Raw genomic sequence first — 22,090 nt, 5'->3', positions numbered from 1 at the left:
AGCAGCATCAATATCCTTAAGAACAGAGCAATTCAAGAGACATTAGAGAAAGTGGCTATTGTTTACTTTCAGCAAACATGATTTAAACACAGTTCAATACTAAGCTTCCAAATATTCAGGAGAATTAAGACTGCCAAGTAAAATCTGCCCGGTGGGCTAGGTAACTGCTCACATTATGGCCACTGCTGCCAACTCATGATTTTGACTGCACTCAAACTTCTAGCTTTATTCCTTCCCAGTGTATTGGGAAATCTGTTATTTTCCGAGATGGAAATTGGCTAATATTCAGAAATTGAATCTCAGATGTGGCTGCATTTTCCATGGGTTTTCTATGGAAGAAGATCTTTTATAGTCTGGACTTGCTGTGGATAATTATTCCATGGTCCTCAAGCTACTGTTTTGGTGACTGAAGAGAGTGGAAAAGTTAGCTTTATCCAAGAATAATGTTGTTTCATTGTCCCTTGAGAATGCAGTGCCTTTCAGTCTTGAAAGTGTTGCAAATTCTATCCACATTTTTTTCCTGAGGTAACTTGTAGTTTTTCAATTGGCTCCTAGTGAGAAAAGAGTGTGTACATGATGGGAAAAACAAACTCCATGTTTGAAGACCTTTCAAATATTCTGTGGCAACTGCACAATCACCTCTTCCAGGATAACTCTATCCTTAGCACCCTGCCTGTCAACCCTCTGAGCAGGAACAATGACGCTGATTTGCTATTTCTTTCTGAGCAATAAGTCCAACACGATATTGCAAATATGTTGTCCCAAACTAGGGAAAGATCATTCTTCTGACCTGTCTTCCCTCGAGCTGGTAGGGTTAGATGAAATTGGGAAATGCTACGGACAACATTCTCTGCAATTCAAAGATGTTTCACAGTTCTTTGCTGACTTTCTACAAAAGACTGCAGACAAGAAGTACAACCTTTATGTTAAGAATGCAGTAGTGGAACTAGAAACAGTAAAGATATTTGAATCTCCCCTTGTGAAAAAAAAACATACAATCCAGAAAATCCATATAACCTTGCTTATATGTATAAGATTAATTATATAGTCATCTTCAACATAATTTTTGGGTAATATTGAGCCTAGCCCAGGAACGAAGCAAGTATGAGAAATAGAAATGTCCTTCCTTAGGGTAAAAAGGCCTTGCCTGTACATATCCAAAAGTCCTTAAATGAAGCACCTTGTGTTCCCATACCACATGAGTAACAGTAGCCTCCTTCAATTGACTAAACAGCCAGAATAAGCTGTGTCTTTAAAACTAGCTGGTCTCACTCTTTTCTACGTAGTCTTTCCTGCTGTTTCCGGGGAGCAAAAATCACACACAGTTCAACAACAGCACAGGTGTCATGAACTAAACCAAGAGTGGGGAATATATTTCTCTGCCTCTATTTTGCCCAGACTCAGAGTTTTGGACCTAGGGTGTTTGTTTCTGGTCTGTTTCATTTGTCTCCAGTTTAAGGAGTGAGTTCATCAGGCCTAGAAGGAGCCATAATGACTTTGAAGCTAAGATTGCTAACAGGATTTTGTAGCCAGCCAGCCAGTTAGAAGTCAGGGTACTTGAGACAGAATCCCAAGAGGAATTTTGGGCTTAGAAGAAATTGAGTTAAACTTTGAACCTAATGTCATCCTCTTCCTCTTTCTCCTCGTCCTCCCCCACCTCACCCCACCCCACCTCCCGTTCCAAGACTGAGGTGGTACAAAGTGGGAGAATGACTAAGCCTTACTTTTGGGGAGTCCAGGCTTATACATCTGGTCCTTTCTGTTTGATAATAGAGGCCTGAGTGTTAGGCTGGTCCTTTCTCCTATGGTTCAAGGATGGTGGGTGATGATCTGATGCCATACTGTGCTGTGATTCAGGTGAGGGATCCTTGGCCCCTGAATGTTACACAGGCCTCAGTCTGGAGCTAGCTCATACTCAGTGGTGAGCTACTTGGGTATGGCCTCCAACTATTGTTTGGACTGTGTCTGTGCTGCATAATTATGGGTCTGACCCTGTTTCTTTCTCATCTCTAGCAAGACTGCTTGAGCAGTGCACTAGCTGAGCACTAATCTAGCCACATGTTCTGCTGTGGCCTAAGGAGGAGCTGCTTGAGTCCTTACCTATTCCTCTCTCCTGCTGTGGCTCAGATTTGTGACTGGGGCCTGTTTCCAAATCAGGATCTCAGGCAGGGTGGAGGCAGAGCCTTCCACCTACCTTGGCTTGTCTCTACTCAGAGCCTCTGCAGGTTTCTAACAGCCACAGAGGACTAAATAAAGGAACTTGTCATCATTTCTCTTCATTTTTTTTTAACCACTGATTTAAGAATTATTAGCATCATGGAAACTGAATCCTTGAGGGAAGTGAAACAAATTTGTGTGTGATGTATATATAGAGAAAGGTAATCTCATGGGAAATGGCTGAACAAGCATATGATTATAATGGAATTCTGTAGTACCATAAGAAATGACAAACAAGATGATCACAAAAACATCTGCAAAGACTTATATGAAATGATACAAAGTGAAGTGAGTAGAACCAGAAAGTTTAATAATTAACTGTGAATGAATTAACTATTATCAACAATGCAAGGATCCAGGACAATTCCAAGGGATTAATGACAAAAAAGGCTATTCACCACCACAGAAGGAATTGATAGTCTAAATGCAAATTGAAGTATACTATTCTTCACTTTATTTCCTCCATGAATTTTTTTCTAGTATTAGTGTTATGTGTCTTCTTTAACAACATGATAAACATGGAAATATGCATTGTATGATAATACATGTACAAACCATATCATATTACCTGCCAACTTGGGAAGGAAGAGGGATGTTATGAGTAAGATTAGATTAGCTAGTAATTAGGTATTGATTATATATTGATTAGGAAGTACCTAGCAGGAAGGAGTTGGAGCTGGGAATTCCAGATTGGAATGAAGGAGGAGGAAGTCTATCTGTGCTGTGTGTGGACTCCATTAGTGGTAGGCAAAAACTGTTGCCAGCCTGGGAGAACTCAGAGCAAAGGACACCTTGCATCCTGTTTTCCCCTGGGATCCTGTGTGGTGTGGCATTTAAGGAAAGAACAAGAGAAGAGGACAGTGCTTCAAGCAAAACCCTTACTGCTTAGTTCCTGAGACAACTGTAACTCCTGGCATCCAGACATCATCAGTGGATTGCAGTGAGAAATCCCAAAGCCACAAAAGCCCAGCTGTACTCAAGCCTGGCAGGTTCCAGGTTTGAGGCAGAAACCAGAAACCCAGAGACTCAGAGGCCTTGAATTAACTGACAAGGTAACAAGGTGAAATTAGGTTTTAATTAGAAACAACTAAAAGGAGGGATAGGAATGACTACTCTAAAATCTTAACACCTAATAACAAAACCCAAAGGGACAGGGAAGGACTTATTCACTACACTAATTTAAGTTATCTAACTAACAGGGCCCATGCTATACTGGAGTCTCTGGGTTTCTGGTTTCTGCCTCAAACCTGGAACCTGCCAGGCTTGAGTACAGCTGGGCTTTTGTGGCTTTGGGATTTCTCACTGCAATCCACTGATGATGTCTGGATGCCAGGAGCTACAGTTGTCTCAGGAACTAAGCAGTAAGGGTTTTGCTTGAAGCACTGTCCTCTTCTCTTGTTCTTTCCTTAAATGCCACACCACACAGGATCCCAGGGGAAAACAGGATGCAAGGTGTCCTTTGCTCTGAGTTCTCCCAGGCTGGCAACAGTTTTTGCCTACCACTAATGGAGTCCACACACAGCACAGATAGACTTCCTCCTCCTTCATTCCAATCTGGAATTCCCAGCTCCAGCTCCTTCCTGCTAGGTACTTCCTAATCAATATATAATCAATACCTAATAACTAGCTAATCTAATCTTACTCATAACAGGGATGAGAGGGAGGAAGAGAGCATGTATTGCAAAATGTCAGAAAATGTTTATTTTGTAAATTATATTGACATATTAAAAATAAACAAACACTAAATTAATTAAATAAGTAAATAACAAAAAGAAAGGTAATATCAGAATGAAAGATTCAGCACAGTTTTATGGAAAGAGCATTGGTTCTAAAGTCACAAGACATGGCCTCAAATCCCACCAAATATGTTTACAATTATGTGGACTGGGACAAGTCATTTAACCTCCCAAGACCTCAGTTTCCTCATCTTTAAAATGAAGAGGTTGGAGTAGATGGATTCTGAAGTCCCTTCCAGCTCTAAATCTATGATTCTAATATGATTAATAAGTTATAATAAATATTTCCTTTAGGAAACAAAAGTTATACTTTTTATGCCTTTTTTCCTAAGCAATGCCAGTGAGTGTCAATAGCAGATTTAAGAGAAGCAGGAAAAAAATCAGAAATGGAAAAGAAAATGAAAGGGTTTTAGAAGAGCAGAATAAGAAGTTAGAGGGAGGGATAAACCTAGTAGCACCAATTTAGAGCTGGAAAGGCCCTTAAAGGCAATCTAGTTCAACCCCCAGAGTTTACAGATGAGAAAAACAAAGCCAAGAGAGGCTGGCTTACCCAAAGATACACAGGTCAGGATTCAATCTCAGGTCCTTTCATTCTAATTCCTGTGCTCTTCCATGCAAGCTTTTGTCCAAAGGGACAAGAAACAGAGAGACAGACATTGATACACAGAGTGAAGAATGGCACAATTACATTAACAATGGTTGCAGAGACCAGGCATACACAGTTCATAGACTGACTGCCCTTGCTCCAATTTAAGAAGTCCCAAGCAAAATACCAAGGCATCTGTGGTATAAGAGATGTCTTCAGGGGATTTCCTTCTGTCCTTCCTATCTGTAAAGACTCTCCCTTCCACATACAAAAGTCCATATAGAAATACCTGGTTGATACCACACATAGCTAAGTCATTTGGAAATTCCTATATTGCAGTGCTGGTAAGGCCCCTAACTCACATAATGAACAGCAACTTAAAATGTAAGGAGTAGGAAGAAGACACTGAACAAACTTGTCTCTCTGACGCCCTGAAAACTGGCCATTTCCTGACAGGTCTATACCTAGGGCCTCTGCCAAAAGAAAAAAAATTAACTTCTAGAGTTAGGTTTAATCACTTTGCTACCAACCCAAAAAGAAAGTTTTTGTACAACTGAACTGACCTGAGAATAGAGACACCTAACAACATATTTCAACATGCCTTTTTCTGGGGTATGGAGCTAGAACAAACTATTCATAATGTCAGAAGAAAACCAAAAAAAGCATTAAAAATAAACTTACAGTACTTTCTATAAATATGTCTCTGAGGGTGTTTATATTTTAAGTTGAGAAAATACTGCATGAGTCACATGAAAATAAAATTTAGGACACCAGATTACAATTAAAAGTCTTAATATAGAAAATATAACAAAAAAGTATGATGTCTATTTTTAACATATCTGTAGTTTCAGAGTCTACCAGTTAAATATTACTAGCAATTAACATTTACTAAGCAACTTAAAGAGTTTTCAAAAGTATGCTTACCAAAGACTATTGCTTTAGCAAAAGGTGGAAATAATTCTGTATGTCTGAATAAGTTTTTGTGAATTTGCCAGAGGTCTTTGTGCAGTTTCTTAAAATCGCTGTATCTCTTCCAAACGACTATCTGAAGCAGAGAAAAAAAAAGTTAGAAATTAATGGAACTACTCATAGTAATTCAATTTGGGACACATATGCTAAAATACCAAAAGTCATGACATGCCTGAATTATAAACTATTCTTTTTTTAAAATAGGTTATCAAAAATTGTTTTCATGCAAAGGAAACACGGCAATGGTATAAGTCCTAACCAGTATAGTTAACTATTTTGTGGCCAATTGATATTTGCATTTAAAATAAAAAATATAATTTGCATTTCTTGTTCTCATGTTGCTCTATGTAGCATTTGAAAATTTGTTATACAAGTACATTTTATATAGTAAATTAGAAGGAGACATCCAAAGCCATTAAATACTTTATTGTCGTCTCTCTAAAAGCCAATTCCTATTTCCATGGAGATGGACTAGGTGATCAAATATATGTTCTCTCATTCTAGCCCCTTATGATTTTAAAAGAAAATTATATATTTAGGGTACTGGCATTATTGACCCCTGTACACACTTTCTCTTTCTGAATTTTGTGATACTACCCTCTCTTGGTTCTCCTACATCTCTGACTGCTCCTTCTCAGGATCCTCATCTACTCCCATTACCATGTGCATAACCCAAGGCTTAATCATGAGCACTTTCCTCTTCTCTCTCAGTGAGATCATTAGCTACCATGGATTCAGTTATCGCCTCTGTGCAGATGATCCTAGATCTATATAACCCTAGGTTCTCTCCCAAGTTCAGGTCCCATATTACCTATTACTATCTATTGAACATTTCCAGCCAAATGTCCCATGGGCATCTCAAATCCAAATGTGCAGAATACAACTCATTATATTTCTCTTTCTTATAAACCTTTTTCTGGCAAGAAAGAATACCATCATCTTTCCAATAACCCAGATTTGAAATCCTGAATATATCTGTGACTCCTTATTTTCTCTTACCCTTACATCAAATGATAATTGCTACATTTCTCCTACGTATCTTCATTCTCCTCACAAAGTCACCAAGCTAGTTCAATCACCAATTATTTGCCCAGACTACTGCAATAGCATCCCCAATGGTCTCCCTACCTCACTCCTGTCCAATCCATCCTCTACAGGACTGCTGGAGTTATAATTCTAAGGCAAAGATCTCACTATATTATTTCCCTACTCCAAAAGTTTTAGCTGTTCCACATTACCTTGATGTACAAAGTTATATGCTATGAAGAAACTATAAGACACAATTAAGGGTAGCTAGTAGAACAGTAGATAATGTGCCAAGTCTGGAATCAGGAAGGCTCATCTTCCTAAGTTCAAATCTGGCCTCAGGCACTTACTAGCTATATTAGCCTGGGCAAATCACTTTACCCTCTTTGCCTGACCTTGTCAGCTCTAAAATGAGCTAGAGAAGGAAACAGCAGACTACTCCAGTATCACTGCTAAGAAAACTCAGGTCATGAAAATTCAGACATGACTGAAATGAATAAACAACAACATATGGCATAGTAGGTAGAGTATAGGGCTTGGAGTGGGGAAGACAAATTCAAATCCTGCCTCAGACAGTGTCGACATGGAATCTAGAGACCCCAAACTTGTGGCCTGGTGAGATCTGAAGAACCCCAAGTTTTAGAAATAGCTTGTAGGCTGGAGACCCCCAAAGCTTGTGCTTGTTCCCTGTTCCCTTGAGAATCCACCCTGAAGGGAATCTCAGGCTAGCAGTTGCAGACTGAATAATGAACCCCAGGGTAAATGCTAAATACCCTTTTGTCTTAGGTAGTCTTCCCCATTGTATCAAAGACCCTGTACCAGGAAGACACACCTGGGCAGGGACCATCCTTTAGAATCCATTGTGCAATCAGCCCCTTCCCTTACACCCTAGCCTCTGGCCATGATTCCTTTCCCAAGCTTGATTGTAAATCCCATCCTTACCAGTACAATGTCAATCATCTTTCCCAGCCCCTGGATCTTCCCAAAAGGTATATAAGTTCCCCAATTTCCTTTGTTCCTTGGAGTCATCATCTAGCACGGTGGCACTCCTAGGGGGTCAGGGAGCAGAGCAAAGCAGTGTTCAATCCTTGGACTCTGCATAAGGCGCAGCTCTGCATAAGAGGCCAAGTAGCCCTGTTCCCCCTTTCCCTTGATTAAAGAGTGGCTTTATGACTATTTAATAGTTCTGTGTTTTTTCTAAGTTAACAAATGGAGGTCCCACCGAGATCCGAAGTCCCAGCAGCCTGAGCCACCCTGCTAACAAGGACTCCAAGATGTGAGGTACCCACACAGCCCATTTGGGGTTGAGTCAGGAGTCCACTTAGTGGAGGGGCCAGGCAAGTGGCTCTCGGAGCAAAGTGTCTCAATCGCGTGTATTTGGGGGTGACCCACTCTTTAATTAAGGGGGGTTTTAGGCGACGGTCCATGGATCCACGGAGAGTCGTGGAACCAGAACCAGCCCGGGGGTGTCTGGAAAAATGGGGGACAGTAAATCTGTGGCCCCAGTGGGTGGAAGTAACCAGCAGTCCGAAGAACCACCTACCAATGGCAAGATATATGTTTTCAAAGTATGGGCCTAATGCATGCAAATATCTAGATAAATGGAAAACAGCAACAAAGTCAAATCCCAAGGTAAGCTGGCCAAAATGGAGTCTAGTTCATCCCACTACAAGCTCTGAGTATGACTAGGTATTAGAGTGTGTGTGTGTTGTTGCATGTGAAGGTGGGTGAAGCATGTCTGGAGTAGAAGAGCAAGGAGAGTAGTTCAGAGGTGTGAATGGCGGGCTGAAAGCTTTGAATGGGAAGCTGAGCTGGAGTGGGGGAGCCTAAAGGGACATTTAAGTCAATTAAAAGGAGAAAGCTGCTTCATGAACTGAAAAGCCAAGGTTTAAGGGTTTAAAGTTTAAATGGTTGTAAATTTTTGCAAAAGAGCTTCTCACAGAAGCTTAAAGAACTTAAGTTCTGGATTTCTTCTCATTTCTTTGAGGTTTTGCTTATATTGTATTTGTGATGTGTTTTAAAAAGGATTCACTAATAACCTTAAAGCTTGTGATTTAAATGTCTAAAGTTGTGTTAACAATTAATTCCTCCCAAAAGCTGAAGAGATGGGACCTGAGTTGGAGATCTGGATAGGAGGATATCCAGCAAAAGGCAAAAGGAGGTCCAGAGATTCATAACTTTAAAATTCTAACCTTTTCTTCCCAGTTTTGGTATAATGTGTGAAATATTGTATACCAAGTGCACTTAATGTTTTAATAATGTGGGTAATGGGATGCATTTATTATAGGTGTTAACTTTGTTATTTGAGTGCTGTAATTCCACGTTTTGTTTTGTTTTTCAAGCTTTTATTTGTTTCCAGAAAGCAAGGTTTTTCTGATTAGCATGTGTTCAGAAGTAAAGACAGTTCATTTTTGGTCATTGTGTCATTGTAAAATGACAAGACATGGTTGAGGAAAGGCTTTGCTTTGAATGGGAAGGAAACTGAAGGATTTTAAACTGACCAACAATTTTCCTCTGAAGGAGCCACTTTAGCCTTAGGCCAAAAGGAAAGCTTTTGAGGCCAGGCTGAGAGAAATGTAATTTGAAGCCAAGGACAGAGTAAGAAGATAGAAGGGAATTGGATAGGTATTCTGATTTAAAGGGAATTTTTAGCTTTTCCTTAGCAATCCAAAGTTTTGGGTCAAGAGAAGTTTTATGGGCTTAAAAAGGATCATGAAATATAGCCTGATTTTTGGAGTTTTTAAGGTAAATTTCCAGAGTGCAACCATTGAGCAATAGATAAGTCATAGTTTTAAAAGGACCAGGGAATGCTGGTTCCTATGGTAATTGAGTTCTCCTTTTTGAGTAGAGAGAACTAATCCGATTTGGCATTTATTTATTTTGTGAGCATTATTTCTCTGATAGATGATCATGGGCACATGACCGATATTAGAGAAAGGAATTCCCCACCTGGGAAAATTCTTAAGAAATTTCTAGGAATGCCCTGCATTTTACCACCCCAGTTCTGGAGTGTGGGTGAAGTGATTAAAACTTATCAAGGTCAAATTTGCTATATGGCTTTTTAAAGAGATTTTATTCACAACCCCCAGAGCACTTTTATCTCTCAAGATGTAAATCCCATCCTTACCAGTACAAAGTCAATCATCTTTCCCAGGCCCTGGATCTTCCCAAAAGGTATGTAAATTCCCCAATTTACTTTGTTCCTTGGAGTGGTCATCTAGCACGGTGGCACTCCCAGGGTGTCAGGGAGCAGAGCGAAGCAGTGTTCCATCCTTGGACTCTGCATAAGGCGCAGCTCTGCATAAGAGGCCAAGTAGCCCCGTTCCCCCTTTCCCTAGATTAAAGAGTGGCTTTGTGACTATTTAATAGTTCTGTGTTTTTTCTAAGTTAACAACAGTTACTAGCTATGTGACCCTGGGCAAATCACTTAATTTCTTTTTTGTCAGTTTCCTCATCTCTAAAATGGGGAAATAATAGTATCTACCTTCCTGTGTTCTTGTGAGGATCAAATGAGATAACTGTAAAGTACTAACACAGTGCCTGCTACGTAGTAAGCACTACATAAATGTTAACTATTATTATTATGTGACACTGGACAAGCCATTTATTATCTCTTGACCTCAGTTTCTTCAACTATAAAATAGGCATAATAACAGCACCTATTTCACAAGAGTAGTGTACAGATCAGATATAACATATGTAAGTCACTTTACAAGTCTTCAAGTGCTATATAAATGCCAGCTAGCTATCATTATTATCGTTATTTTTGTCATTTAAAGCATATCACATTCTATCTCTGTCCTACCTTTCCAGTACACATTACTTCCTTTCACGTACTCTATAATCCAGGCAAAATGGCCCCCTTGCTATTTCTTAAACCCAAAGTTCATTTCCTATATCCATCCCGTTGAACAGGCTGCCCCGTGCCCTATACACACTCACACCTGAATTGACTCTGTCCTCAGTTCCTCCTCTTAGAAGCCTTGGTTTCCCTCCAAGTTCAGCCTTAATTCAAGTGCCTCCAGGTTTGATACCAAATGCTATACAATCTCCTCTCACCAAATTACCTCATTATTTCATACACTCATTATATTTCTATATGTATATATCATTTATTCAGTTAAAAGGAAAAACATTTGGGGGCATGGTTTTATCTTTCTTTGCATCTCCAGCACTCAAGAATGTGCCTAAAATAGAGTAGGCAACTAATTAATGCTTGTTTATAAAAAGAGTAATAATATAAAAAATATCCAAAGTAGATGAGCATTTGAGAAAGTAGATAATTTTACCCACATCACACAAAAAGATGTAAGAAATTAGCATGAAGATGAACTTGTCTACATTGTTTCCTAAATCAGAATTCATAATATCACTAAGATAAGGATATAGCCCAATACAATAGAAAGAACTCTGGCTATGGAGTCAGAAGATCTGGGTTCAAATACCATTTCTGTTTTTCATTACTTATATGGTCTCAGGTTAAGTCACATAACCTCCCCCAGCCTAGATGTCCTTATCTGTAGGAAGGAGTCAGATTAAATGTCCCCCAAGGCACCTTCCAATTCTAAATCAATGATTTTATAATTCCTAGGACAAGATGAATTCTATGTGAGGTAGCTTGAACTATGGAACATTTCAATAAAGAAGCCAGAGAGTAAACAATCTCCCAGATTACAGAAGCTAAATTATGCTTATTATTCTGAGCTACATGGTTCTGGACCATCTTTGACGTGTCCACCATGTTCTTATGTCAGTCCTAGACCTCAGTTTTTCAGTTCTCTTTTGTGCATCCTCTTCCCCTATCAGATTGCAAACTCCTTGAGAACAGTGTTGTTTTTTTTCTTTCTAGCATTTAATACAGTGCCTGACACTAAAAGACTGACTGATTAGATTATAGAAATGTCCTCTGTTCTGGGGGAAAAAAAAATTGATTTCATCAACACTTCCTAACAAATTTGAAATTTTTTGTGTACAATTGCACTTTAATACAAATGAGCCTACATAGGATCAGAAAGGGCCCAAGTGTGATTTAAGGAATCTCTTACCAAAAATACCTTTCCTCAATTTCTGAAAATCCTCATTACACTTAAGTCACATTAAATGAAATTCCACAAGTATAGGTTAGTAAGCTTCCTACCAAAAAAAAAAAAGTAAACAATCATAATCCAGAATGTTTTAAATAAGGTATTTACCAAATTATTTTAATCAGATTTTCTTCTTCCTTTCATGTATCACCCTTCTGTACCCTACCATACACAAACAGAAATTCTGATTGAGAAGCAACAAACATAATGCACTATAAAGGAAACTGGATTCAGAGTCAGAGAATCGAGGTTCAAATGCCAACTCTATCCTTTTTGACCTGTTTGACCCTGGGTAAGTCACTTAACCTCTCTAGAGTTTGGTGTCCTCATTTATAAAATGAAAAGATTGGAAAAATCAAAGATTTTGCTCAAATGCAAGGATTCCAGCCCCTTTCCCTAAGAGGCTACAAACAATGGACAGTTCCAGTCACAGCCAGTCAGCCAGTTGAAAATGTAATACATTTCATTTTATTTTTTTCCATATTGTTCATTTTTGCAATTTAGTAATCTTATAAAACCAAAACCCCAAAACATAAACCCAAATAAAGAATTGAAAAATCATACGCTTTCATCTCCATTCTGACTCCAACAGTTCTTTCTCTAGAGATAGATAGCTTTCACAACATTTGTTATTTATTTGTTTCAGACTGACTCTTTGTGACCCCATTTGGGGTTTTCTTGGCAAAGATACTAATGGTTTGCCACTTCCTTTTCCAAATCATTTTACAGATGAAAAAATTGAGGCAAATCAGGTTAAGTGACTTGCCCAGGGTGACACAGCAAGTAAATGTTTTAGATTACAGCTGAACTCAGGTAGATGAGTCTTACTGACTCTAGGCCCAGCACTCTTAACTACTCCCTCCCTACCCAGCTAATTTGTACTTTTCTAAGTCAATAAGGCCCTCAAAGATCAATTTCTATTTGAGATTGATACCAATGGACCTCTAAGGTCCCTCCTAGCCCTTTATCTATAATCTTCAGATCACAAGAATGCAGTAGGAGAGTGAGATAAGATAAAGCCAAAATGCCACAAAGAAAGGCTTTAGCCAATGGTCAGGCAGTCACATCTGAAGGCCAGAGGAGGCTGGATAAAAAGAAAGAGGCTGATAATGAGCTAGCTATAGATAATAAGTAAAGCCTCAAAGCTGATAAATTCACAAGAGGCAATAATCAAAGAGAAAACTTATTTAAAGTCCTGATCAATAAAAGAATGAAGTATTTACAGGTGGAGGGGTGTTGGAGTGGGGTGGGGGTGGGGGCGACAGGTGGTGATATTGTTGTGGCAGGGTGCCCCCTGTAATCTGGAAAATCCACATAAAATTTTTTGAGCCTCTTTTCTAGAAAAGAATCTGAACTTTTTCTTTTTCTTTTATAGGTATTTACAGTGCCTTATTATAAAATTTGGGTTAAGTATTTGGTCATAGGATAGATATACATCAATATCAGGATATAGCTACATTTCTAGCCTTTGTGTATCATCTGCTGGCTTTCAAGATCTTTTTGCAAACTTTAACTCTAAAAAAAGAAATGGTGTATGTTTATGGTATTAAAAGATAAAATATTATCCATATATTTTATGCATTCCTGGGTTTCCAACCTTTTTCTGTCATCTGCTAGCCTTCATATATAGTCTACAACTACTGCAAAACTCCCAAAACATTCTCATTTAATTTCTTACACCAACCTGCAATATATCAAAGCTACAATGGGGAAAGTAGTCATGATGCAGAAGGGCTATCTGTATTAAGTTTTTAGTATGTGCAAAGTGCTATGCTAACCTAACCCTAGGAATACAAATAGAAACAACAGTCTCTTCTCTCAAAGAGCTCAAATTCTTTTAGTGGTTTTGAGAATCTAGGACACTGATTCCTAACTTTTCTGTATGTCATAGACCACTTTAGCAGCCTAGTGAAGCCCATGACCTCATTCTGAGAATAATTTTTTTAAAGCACAAAATAAAATACACAGAATCTCAAAGGAAAATAATTATATTAAAATAGTTTTTATTCATGAGCTATAAGTTAAGAATCTCTGATCTACAAAAAATAAAAAGACTATCCTAAATTCAAACAATATGCCTATTTGGCAAAGGGAAACAGAGAAGGAAAGAAAAAATTATTTATAATAAATCACCCTAAATTATAAAAAACCAACTTTTTAATAGTCATTCTTCATTTAATTAATATCACAGAATCTTAAGAGTTAGAAGAGGTATCATATCCAAAAGGAATCCTTACTCCAACACATCTGAAAAGTTGACACTGACATTAAAATTGTCCAAGGAATTTACTGATATGGTAATGCTGCCAATAAAAATTATCAGCATGTAAAGATTGGGAAGAAAAACTGGTTCAGGGCATAGACCCACAGTTTACAAAAGTCAATGAGCCTGAAAACCAAGTTTCAGCAACCTCATATAGGTTGCTATCAGGCAGAATAAAATGTAATTTTAGAGGATATAAGGGGAAGGTAAAGAAAGATATATACATCAAAGACATCAAAGAACAGACAGTAGAAGGGAAAAGATTATAATGGATAGACAAAACTGGAATTGACAATATAACCAGAGTCATTAACCTCAGACCTAGTTATTTGACAAGCTCATCTTAGGTAGAGGGAGCTGGAAATTCTCTTCTCACTAACCAGAAAATCACAAGAACTAAAAATCTGACACCATCTGCAAACTCTAGTTAATCATAATCATCTTAAGAAAATTACTTAATAAAGGCAATACAGAAAAATTCTCTTACCACATCATCCAGCTTTTGTTTGAAGACCTCCAACAGAGGAAACACACAACCTATCAAGGTAGTCCCTTCTACTTCTAGAAAGTTCTATTTGTTAGAAACATTTACCTAGTCTCAAGCTTAAATATACTCCTTTGCAAATTCCATTCTTTGTTATTGGTTCTGTCTTCTGGAGCCAAAAAGAATACATCTAATCCCCCCCCCCAAAAAAAAAGGCTTTCAAATATCTAAAGACACTGGCCATACCTCCCAGAGTCTCTTTTTTCCAAGACTAAATATCGTTTGTTCCTTCAACTAATATTCATATTACATAGACTTAAGACCTTTACTATCCTGATTGCTCTCTCCTAGATGTCGGCCAGCTTATCACTGTCTTTCTTAAGTTGTTACCCAGAACTAAATATAATCATACTCCATACTAGTTTAACTAGGACAGAGTACAAAAGAATGATCATCCCTCATGCCTGAAAGCTATCTGTACCTATGTTAATTCAGCCCAAGATCAGAATACCTTTTTTGATTGCCACATCATATTCCTGATTCATATTGAACTAAAATTCCCAAATCTTGTTCAAGCTGTTGTGTAAACATGGCCCCCCTATCTTACATTTGTTCAGCTGAATTTTTGAACCAAGATGTAAGGCTTTACATATTAGATTCTGTCCAATGCAGGATAATGGCAGTTCATTTACTGATTGTTATACCATGAAAAAATGTATGTAAACTGCAGTTCCTTAATTCTACATTACAGAAAAAATATTGTTATTACACTCAAAATCTATCATGCAAAAAATGAAATGCTTATATGGAAAAAATAACATTCAATAAAATTCATTTTTTAAAATGTGGCGATCTATGATGGTGGCTTTAAGACTGAAGAGCTACTTTTTGGTTTGATTTTTTTAAATAACTTGAGTACTAGTATTATCAAGTTCAATGATTTTTAACATATTACAGAAAAACTTACAATTTTGATGACCTTAGAAAGGTAACTTATGCTTAGTTTTTAGAGAAGAATATCCTTCTCTTCTTAATAGAAACATATTACATCCATCAAAATTAACTGTTTGCTTAGAACTCCAAAGAGAGACCAAATAAGGCTGGTGAAGAGAAGGAAAAAGGTGATATTTAGTAGCAAGATAAATAAATTGTGTGGCATTTAATATTATATTCATAAAGATAGTTACACTGAAAAAATGAAAGTATCAAGACTTAAAGGAGAAAAATTCTTTTTTCATAAGAAAATATTGTTTTTCACAGTTTTAAGTGGTCTTCCTCCCCTAAATCAAGAGAAGAAAATAGTATGGTATAATAAAAAGAATATAAGTCTAGGTATCAGAAGATCATAGTATAGTACTATACTATATATATATATATAATATATACATATAATAGTACTAGTTTATAAGCTTAGGCAAATCACAAATGAACATTTCATGTCTATTTTGAGTTTATAAACATTCATCATTTTGTATTATTATCTGAATGCATCTTTCTCTTTAAAGATTGACTCATTTTAAGTCTATATGATTCCGAAGGCCCTTACTCCCTTTCCAATTACATGATATGTTTTATCTGCTCATATAACATCTAAGAAATGAGTATTATCAAGTTCAAAGTCACAGAATGCAGGAAAACGAACACTTTTTCCTTCAGACTTGAATTATCCCTCTAGACTTCTTATGACTAGCTTAATTTTAAAAAGTTCATTAAAATGTTTTTCAGTGATACATCTAGAGTTAAAAACCAAAAGAACCATAGCTTCTTTAAACTCATCAGTAGGCTAACTTTTAGGCTCTTGTTGAGTACTGCTTTCTGATATTTGAGCCATCCAAAATCATTTTTAAATAATGGCGGTCTAAGAAGCATGTATATCTTGGTTTAAGTTTAAATTATGAACTCTATGGAAAATAGATCATTTGATTTTACATAATATTGGTCATTCATATTATTCTTCAATATCTAATTATATTTTAAAAATAAAAACCAAGCCTCTACCTTTTACTGGTTCAAGGTTAGAAGAGAATACAACCTAAGATATGATCTTCATATTCAAAGATGATGCTGTTGATGATGCTATATCCAAGTGGTACACATGGCTAAAAAGACTAACATGATGAGAAGAGACTCTAATATTATATACGATTACTGAGCACCTTGTGCTAAATGGTTATACTTCCTGGATAAAGTTATTTTCAAGTTTTGGAGGTAACTGGAAACCTGTTCTTTACCTGCTTTGTATTTTTATTAAATATTCAGTAATTAGGTGGGAACAGCAAGCCAATCATAAAAATCAAGAAGCATTTCTAATTGACTGAGAGTGAGCCTAGAATCACAAAATGGACCAATGAATTCAAACCAGTGAGTCCAGATAAACCAATTCAAAGTTGGCAATGGTGTTCTAGGATTTATTCATTTCTTGGGCTAAGGGATCTCCTAACCTAGAAAGAATCATAAAAGCCAAACTGAGCCTGGGAACTTGGAAGCTTAGGTTATAAAGTTTGGAATGCCATCTATCTAGGACTGAGTAATTCCCCTTTATATTCACATCTAATTATATTTCTCTGGAATGTTATTTCTAATTTTGTATGTTATCTTTCTCCTTTTAAATACTCAAAAGAAATGGGAAGCAGCAAATGACAAAATCATACCTTTGGTCATGTAACAGTAGCAGAGAAGGTAAGTGATTGGCTAGAGCAGATCTCTATAAGCAATAAGTAAATATAAGACCCAGGAAAATTCAGACACTATGATGCCTCAAGATGGTGTTCAGCTATCAATAAAGTTCTGGAAAACAGTTAAAGGTAAAATCTCTGTGGTCAAAAGCAGAAGTCCCTTAGATCACTATATTCTTCACACAAATGCTCTGTGAAGACTTTCTTTTCTGTACAACTAAGGTATCTGCATTTTACAAGACCATCCTTAATAACTTTTTCTAATGTTATTCTGTTTTGATTAATAAGCAAGAGAGTTATCCCTTTCAAAAAGAAGCATTCCAGTTTTGTCTCTTGTATATTGGGCAACTATCTATTGTTATTGTTTCATGCTATTCTATGGCTTTATTTCTATTCTATTTATTCTATATTTCTATTTGTCCTAGGCCTAAAATGGTGTGGCGGCCTAACCCTAAAGAATTTCTTTCATCTAATTCTACTTTCAGACACCATACTTCAGTATATTACTTAGGACAGTTTACCATCAGCCTACTTACAGTTAGAATACTACAGTATTCTGAGACATGGTTCTACCTTACAGACTAATGTGAAATATAGCTACTCAAACATGTTGAAAAAAAACCTAAGTTCCATACTATTTTTAAGAGTGAGCCTAATCACTGCTCTATGATTCTTCAGTTTAGTCTAACACTTAATGTCACATCTGCAAGATATGGGTGAAGAAATATAGCTATGTAGTTACTCTGTTTCACATCTACTTTCCATTTGTTTCTACCATGTACAGTGGTTTTATTTTATTAATATACTGGCAGATAGGCCACTGCATTGGCCTACGGTGCAAGTGATGCTATTTTGTCTCTTATTATTATGCCCATCATCCTATAATGTTCATCAAGCTTTAAGAAAGCTGATATAACATCTAGAGTAGTCCCTAGACTCAGAGCCCCAAAGGTTAGGTAAGGTAATTAGCAACATAGTCACATAAAATAATCTTTCTCAATGATACTCATAAAAACAACCTCCTTTATATAGCTCCTTAAGGTTTATAATGTATTTTCTTCACAACCAACCTTAGGAAACAGTCATTCAATTATTATTCTCATTTTACAAATGAGGAAACCTAGGCTCTAGGAGAGTAACTGACTTGCCCATATTCACAAAGTAAGTATCTGAAATAGGATTTGAATGGTAGTCTTCAGATATCTAAGTACAGTATTATAGCCTCTTACCACACTGCTATAGCAAAATGATTAGGAAAATATCATTTCATGAAGAATGGCTGAGAAAGTTAAGATGAGTGAAGGACCCTTGAAAGCAATACATCTTTCAATGAGATGGGTGCCAATAAATAATGAAGATTTTTTTAAGTTATCTAATAAATGGGATAAACAAAAAAATATAAATCCTAGTATAAACCGCCTGCCCTCTATATTAGTGTGCTTCCAAAGAATATCCAAACAAGGTTTAAATTTTTCTTTAAAACATTTTTTAAATGAAATTTTTTTAAAAGACAACCTTTAATATGGGAAATCTAGAATTAGTCTAGTAATCAAAAAAATCTATTCAAAACAGTGGTTAAAAATGCAATACACATAAACCACAATAACAGTAAATGGGCTTTTAGATTAAGAACTGAAACTCCAAAGCAATGATTTATATTTCTTTACCTCAGTCTAAATTATTTTCTCACTACTGTCAGAATATACAGGGGCAAATTGGAACTTTCAAAGAACCTGGAGAATACAAAGCATCTCAAAACCTAAAAAGTAGTAAAAACATGAATAAAATGAAATGAAGTCTCCTTTATTTAAGAACAGATAAGGAGACAGGAGAATTCCATGACCTATTATTTTCTCTTAAGTTTTGATGTTTCCAAAAGTCTTTAAAATGGAGACATGAATAAAAAGCACAACCAGAAATGATAATCAAGTGTGTGTAGTGACTATTAATATCCAAGGCTGATAAAAATACCAAACATAAGCCCAAAATTGATGAGCTTACCCCCCCACAAAAAAAAGAATATATAAGTAACGGTGAAAACAATGAACTTTCCCCAAAATGTTGTCTCTACCACAAAGGTGTATAACACTAAGCTATTGTTCTAGTCATTTGATCTCAGGAAAAAAAAAACTCAAAAAAACAATGAATGTGAATTTTTTCTATAAGGTATATACATATTCAATGTTGAATATATAAATTAAGTAACCAGATAAAGTAAAAAAAAAATTTTTTTGCAGAAAAATTGTATTTGAGACTTCTTAACTGACCCTTTAATAGGGGGCCCAGAAAAGGCTTTCAGATTTTGTGGTTTGATCCACACGTTTTATGATTGGTTGTTCTAATTACCATTAGCCTTTCTGTTTACCTCCAGCCTTTACCTTTAGATCTACTGCTTCAATCACTTTTCTATTAAATCAATGTATACTATTCTTTTATGAGCTTTCTTCTCCTTTCCTTCTATAAGTCTGCCTTTCCCTCTCTTTTGCTACTTGAGTATCTGCTCTTATTTTCTTAGGCCTACATGTCTTTCATTCATGTAAACAGCTTCCAGAATTTCTACTATGAAAGAATACTATAAGGCTTTAATACAATTCCATTGCTATGTCAATTTTCATTAATAAAATTTCATACTCATGAGGAATACTGAGTTATAGCAATCATGCAAAAGAAGAAGCTCTTCCAGTCACCTTTTTTACCATACTATTTTATATAGTCTTTTATCCTACTACTCTGGTTTCTGCTATAGTCAGAAGCAACAACTACTTATAACCTCAGCAATTAAAGTCTTTTAGAATTACCATGATAAATACTTTTGATAAACACATTAAGAATTGAGAGTGAATAAAGTAAAGGAAAAAGAAAAGATTAAACTAAATTTATTTTATAAGGTGATAATTTAGCATTTTTCCCAAATGAATAAATTGATTTCAGACACTAGAATGACCTAAGGGGAAAAAATTATAAAAGTTATAAAATTTTCTCAATTTCTAACTGGAGACAGCATATAGTTCTAATGAATCCAATCCTTTAACCATTCTACAGCTTCTCATTGCTTCCACAAACCTCCATTTATTTTCCTAGTTGCTTATGAACATGCATTGCTTCCAATAATTATACTACCTTTGCCCAAATTGCACCATTCTCCAAAAGAAACAAAACATTCTTCATACGAACTACAGGGAAAATGTTCTCTTCAAATAGGATCCTGACTAAAGTAGACAAGGCTTTATTGTTTTTCGCAAAGGAATTTCAATCTGATTTAAAACTGCATCCACTATTTCACTACATGACACAGCTACAAAGATACCTGTGTCTTCAGCAGGACTAACACAACACCCAAAAAACAAACAAGAATTCCTCCAACTACCACAACATATCTAAAAATTTTCAACGGCCCCAATGGAGAATGACTTGATCCCTAAAACAGCAACTATCTTAACTATTTTCACTTAGGAGCAGCTATTGTTTCAATTTTTTTTTTAAATTAGTCAAATGGAACCTGAAATCCTGATTGGTTAATTCATTTTGGAGAATCATCAGTAACTACACTGAAAGGAGCATATGAAATGAGATCAATGGAAAAACCAAAGCAGTTTTATTATAATTTAGTGAATGTACTTTAAAGTTAGGTGAAGTCAGCTATACTGGAAGACTTTTTAATGCCTTTATATTATCATTTCTAATATAGCACCATGCAATAGTCTGACTGAAAGACACTTACAATAGTTTTCTGATGAATGGTTCACCAACTGTTGTTATAAAAAAGGGTTTTCCAAAAAAAAAGATGATTAAGGAAATGGCAGAAATTGTGTTGATGGATAGATTCAAGTCAGGATTCTCCCTGGAAAAGGGGAATATCAAGCTACAAAACTATAATACAACAGTCCTACAAATGAGATTTCTTACAAAGGAACTACAATCTACTTTCCTTAATACAGTAGCAAAATTTTCAGAAGCTTAAAATTCACAAATTCATAGTTGCCAGGCAATCTTTTTAAATTATCAGAATTTGAATTTAGTCAAACTCCCAGCATATGTAACAAATGAAATAAAATCAAATGTAAGACTGATGTCACACCATCAGAATCAATATTGTATATAACCTCGAATACATTCTAAGTAATTTTGTGGAACTGAAGAAAAGTCTTAGTCTGTGTCCCTTTTGATCTCAGTGAACTAGCAGGGACAGAAATAAAAGATAATCAAATATTAAGATGCAGCAAAGCTTTCACTGAATTATTTTAATGAGCATATTAAGCACAGAGTATCTTCAAGTAATGAGTTCCAGAATAAAATTTCAATCTAGAACTAATAGGTTAGTATCTTTTCAGGGAGAAAATGACACTGAAATGTTCACAAAAGACTACTAACAGTGAAAGATAGAAATGAAAACATATTCACAGATGATTCACACAACTCGAAATTGTCAACTGAACCCTATATCCAAAATTTAGACAGTCTTTAACATGTAAACTTATTTTTAGCAATGTGTTATTCTAGATGCACCTGAAATGGAGATAAGACTGCTTAGTTTTTGTAATATAACTAAGAGCAGGTCAGCTAAGGGAAGTGCAAGGATAACTGAACCTATAATTTTTATCAGAGAAAGTGAACTTTCAATGAAGAAACTAGCTCATCTAATGTTAAGTCAGTACCTGCTCTGCTACTCTGAGGGAACTGCTTGGAGCACTGAGAGGTTAAATGGCTTCTGCCCAGTCACAGCCAGAGTGTTTAGGCCCAAGGCTTCAATCCTGTTCTTGCTGACTCTCAAGTCAGATCTTGATCCACGATTTCACAAAGTTTCACAGAAGCAATCTTGACACATGCCAAAACATACATTAAGATTGAAACACAGAAAAACCTGTTCCATTTCTGCTGTTGTATTTAACAGAAAATCTGTCCAATAAGTAAAATTTTCACAAGTATAAATGTGTTACCTCTTGGACATCCTCTGGATTTCTTCTTGAGACAATCTACAATAAAAAAAAAATAATAAAATAAAGATCAGTGTCAGAATTTCAACTTTCACGTGACATTCTTCTCATTGCCT

The 22,090-nt window shown here is 36.2% G+C and overlaps 1 protein-coding gene across 1 annotated transcript in view; it reads right to left on the bottom strand.

The window, feature by feature from the left end:
• RPS6KC1 (ribosomal protein S6 kinase C1) overlaps positions 1–22,090 on the bottom strand; it is a 203,602-nt gene that overhangs the window by 168,941 nt on the left and 12,571 nt on the right. Inside the window, exons 3-4 of the mRNA XM_044674955.1 lie at positions 21,978–22,013; positions 5,464–5,584 (exon numbers count right to left, since the gene is read on the bottom strand). Coding sequence (XP_044530890.1) covers positions 5,464–5,584; positions 21,978–22,013 — 157 coding nt within the window. The remainder of the gene's footprint in view (positions 1–5,463; positions 5,585–21,977; positions 22,014–22,090) is intronic.

This window comes from Gracilinanus agilis, chromosome 4, assembly GCF_016433145.1.
Source record: "Gracilinanus agilis isolate LMUSP501 chromosome 4, AgileGrace, whole genome shotgun sequence".
In the NCBI taxonomy this organism is placed as follows: domain Eukaryota; kingdom Metazoa; phylum Chordata; class Mammalia; order Didelphimorphia; family Didelphidae; genus Gracilinanus; species Gracilinanus agilis.
This window is presented reverse-complemented; position numbering and strand designations above follow the sequence as displayed.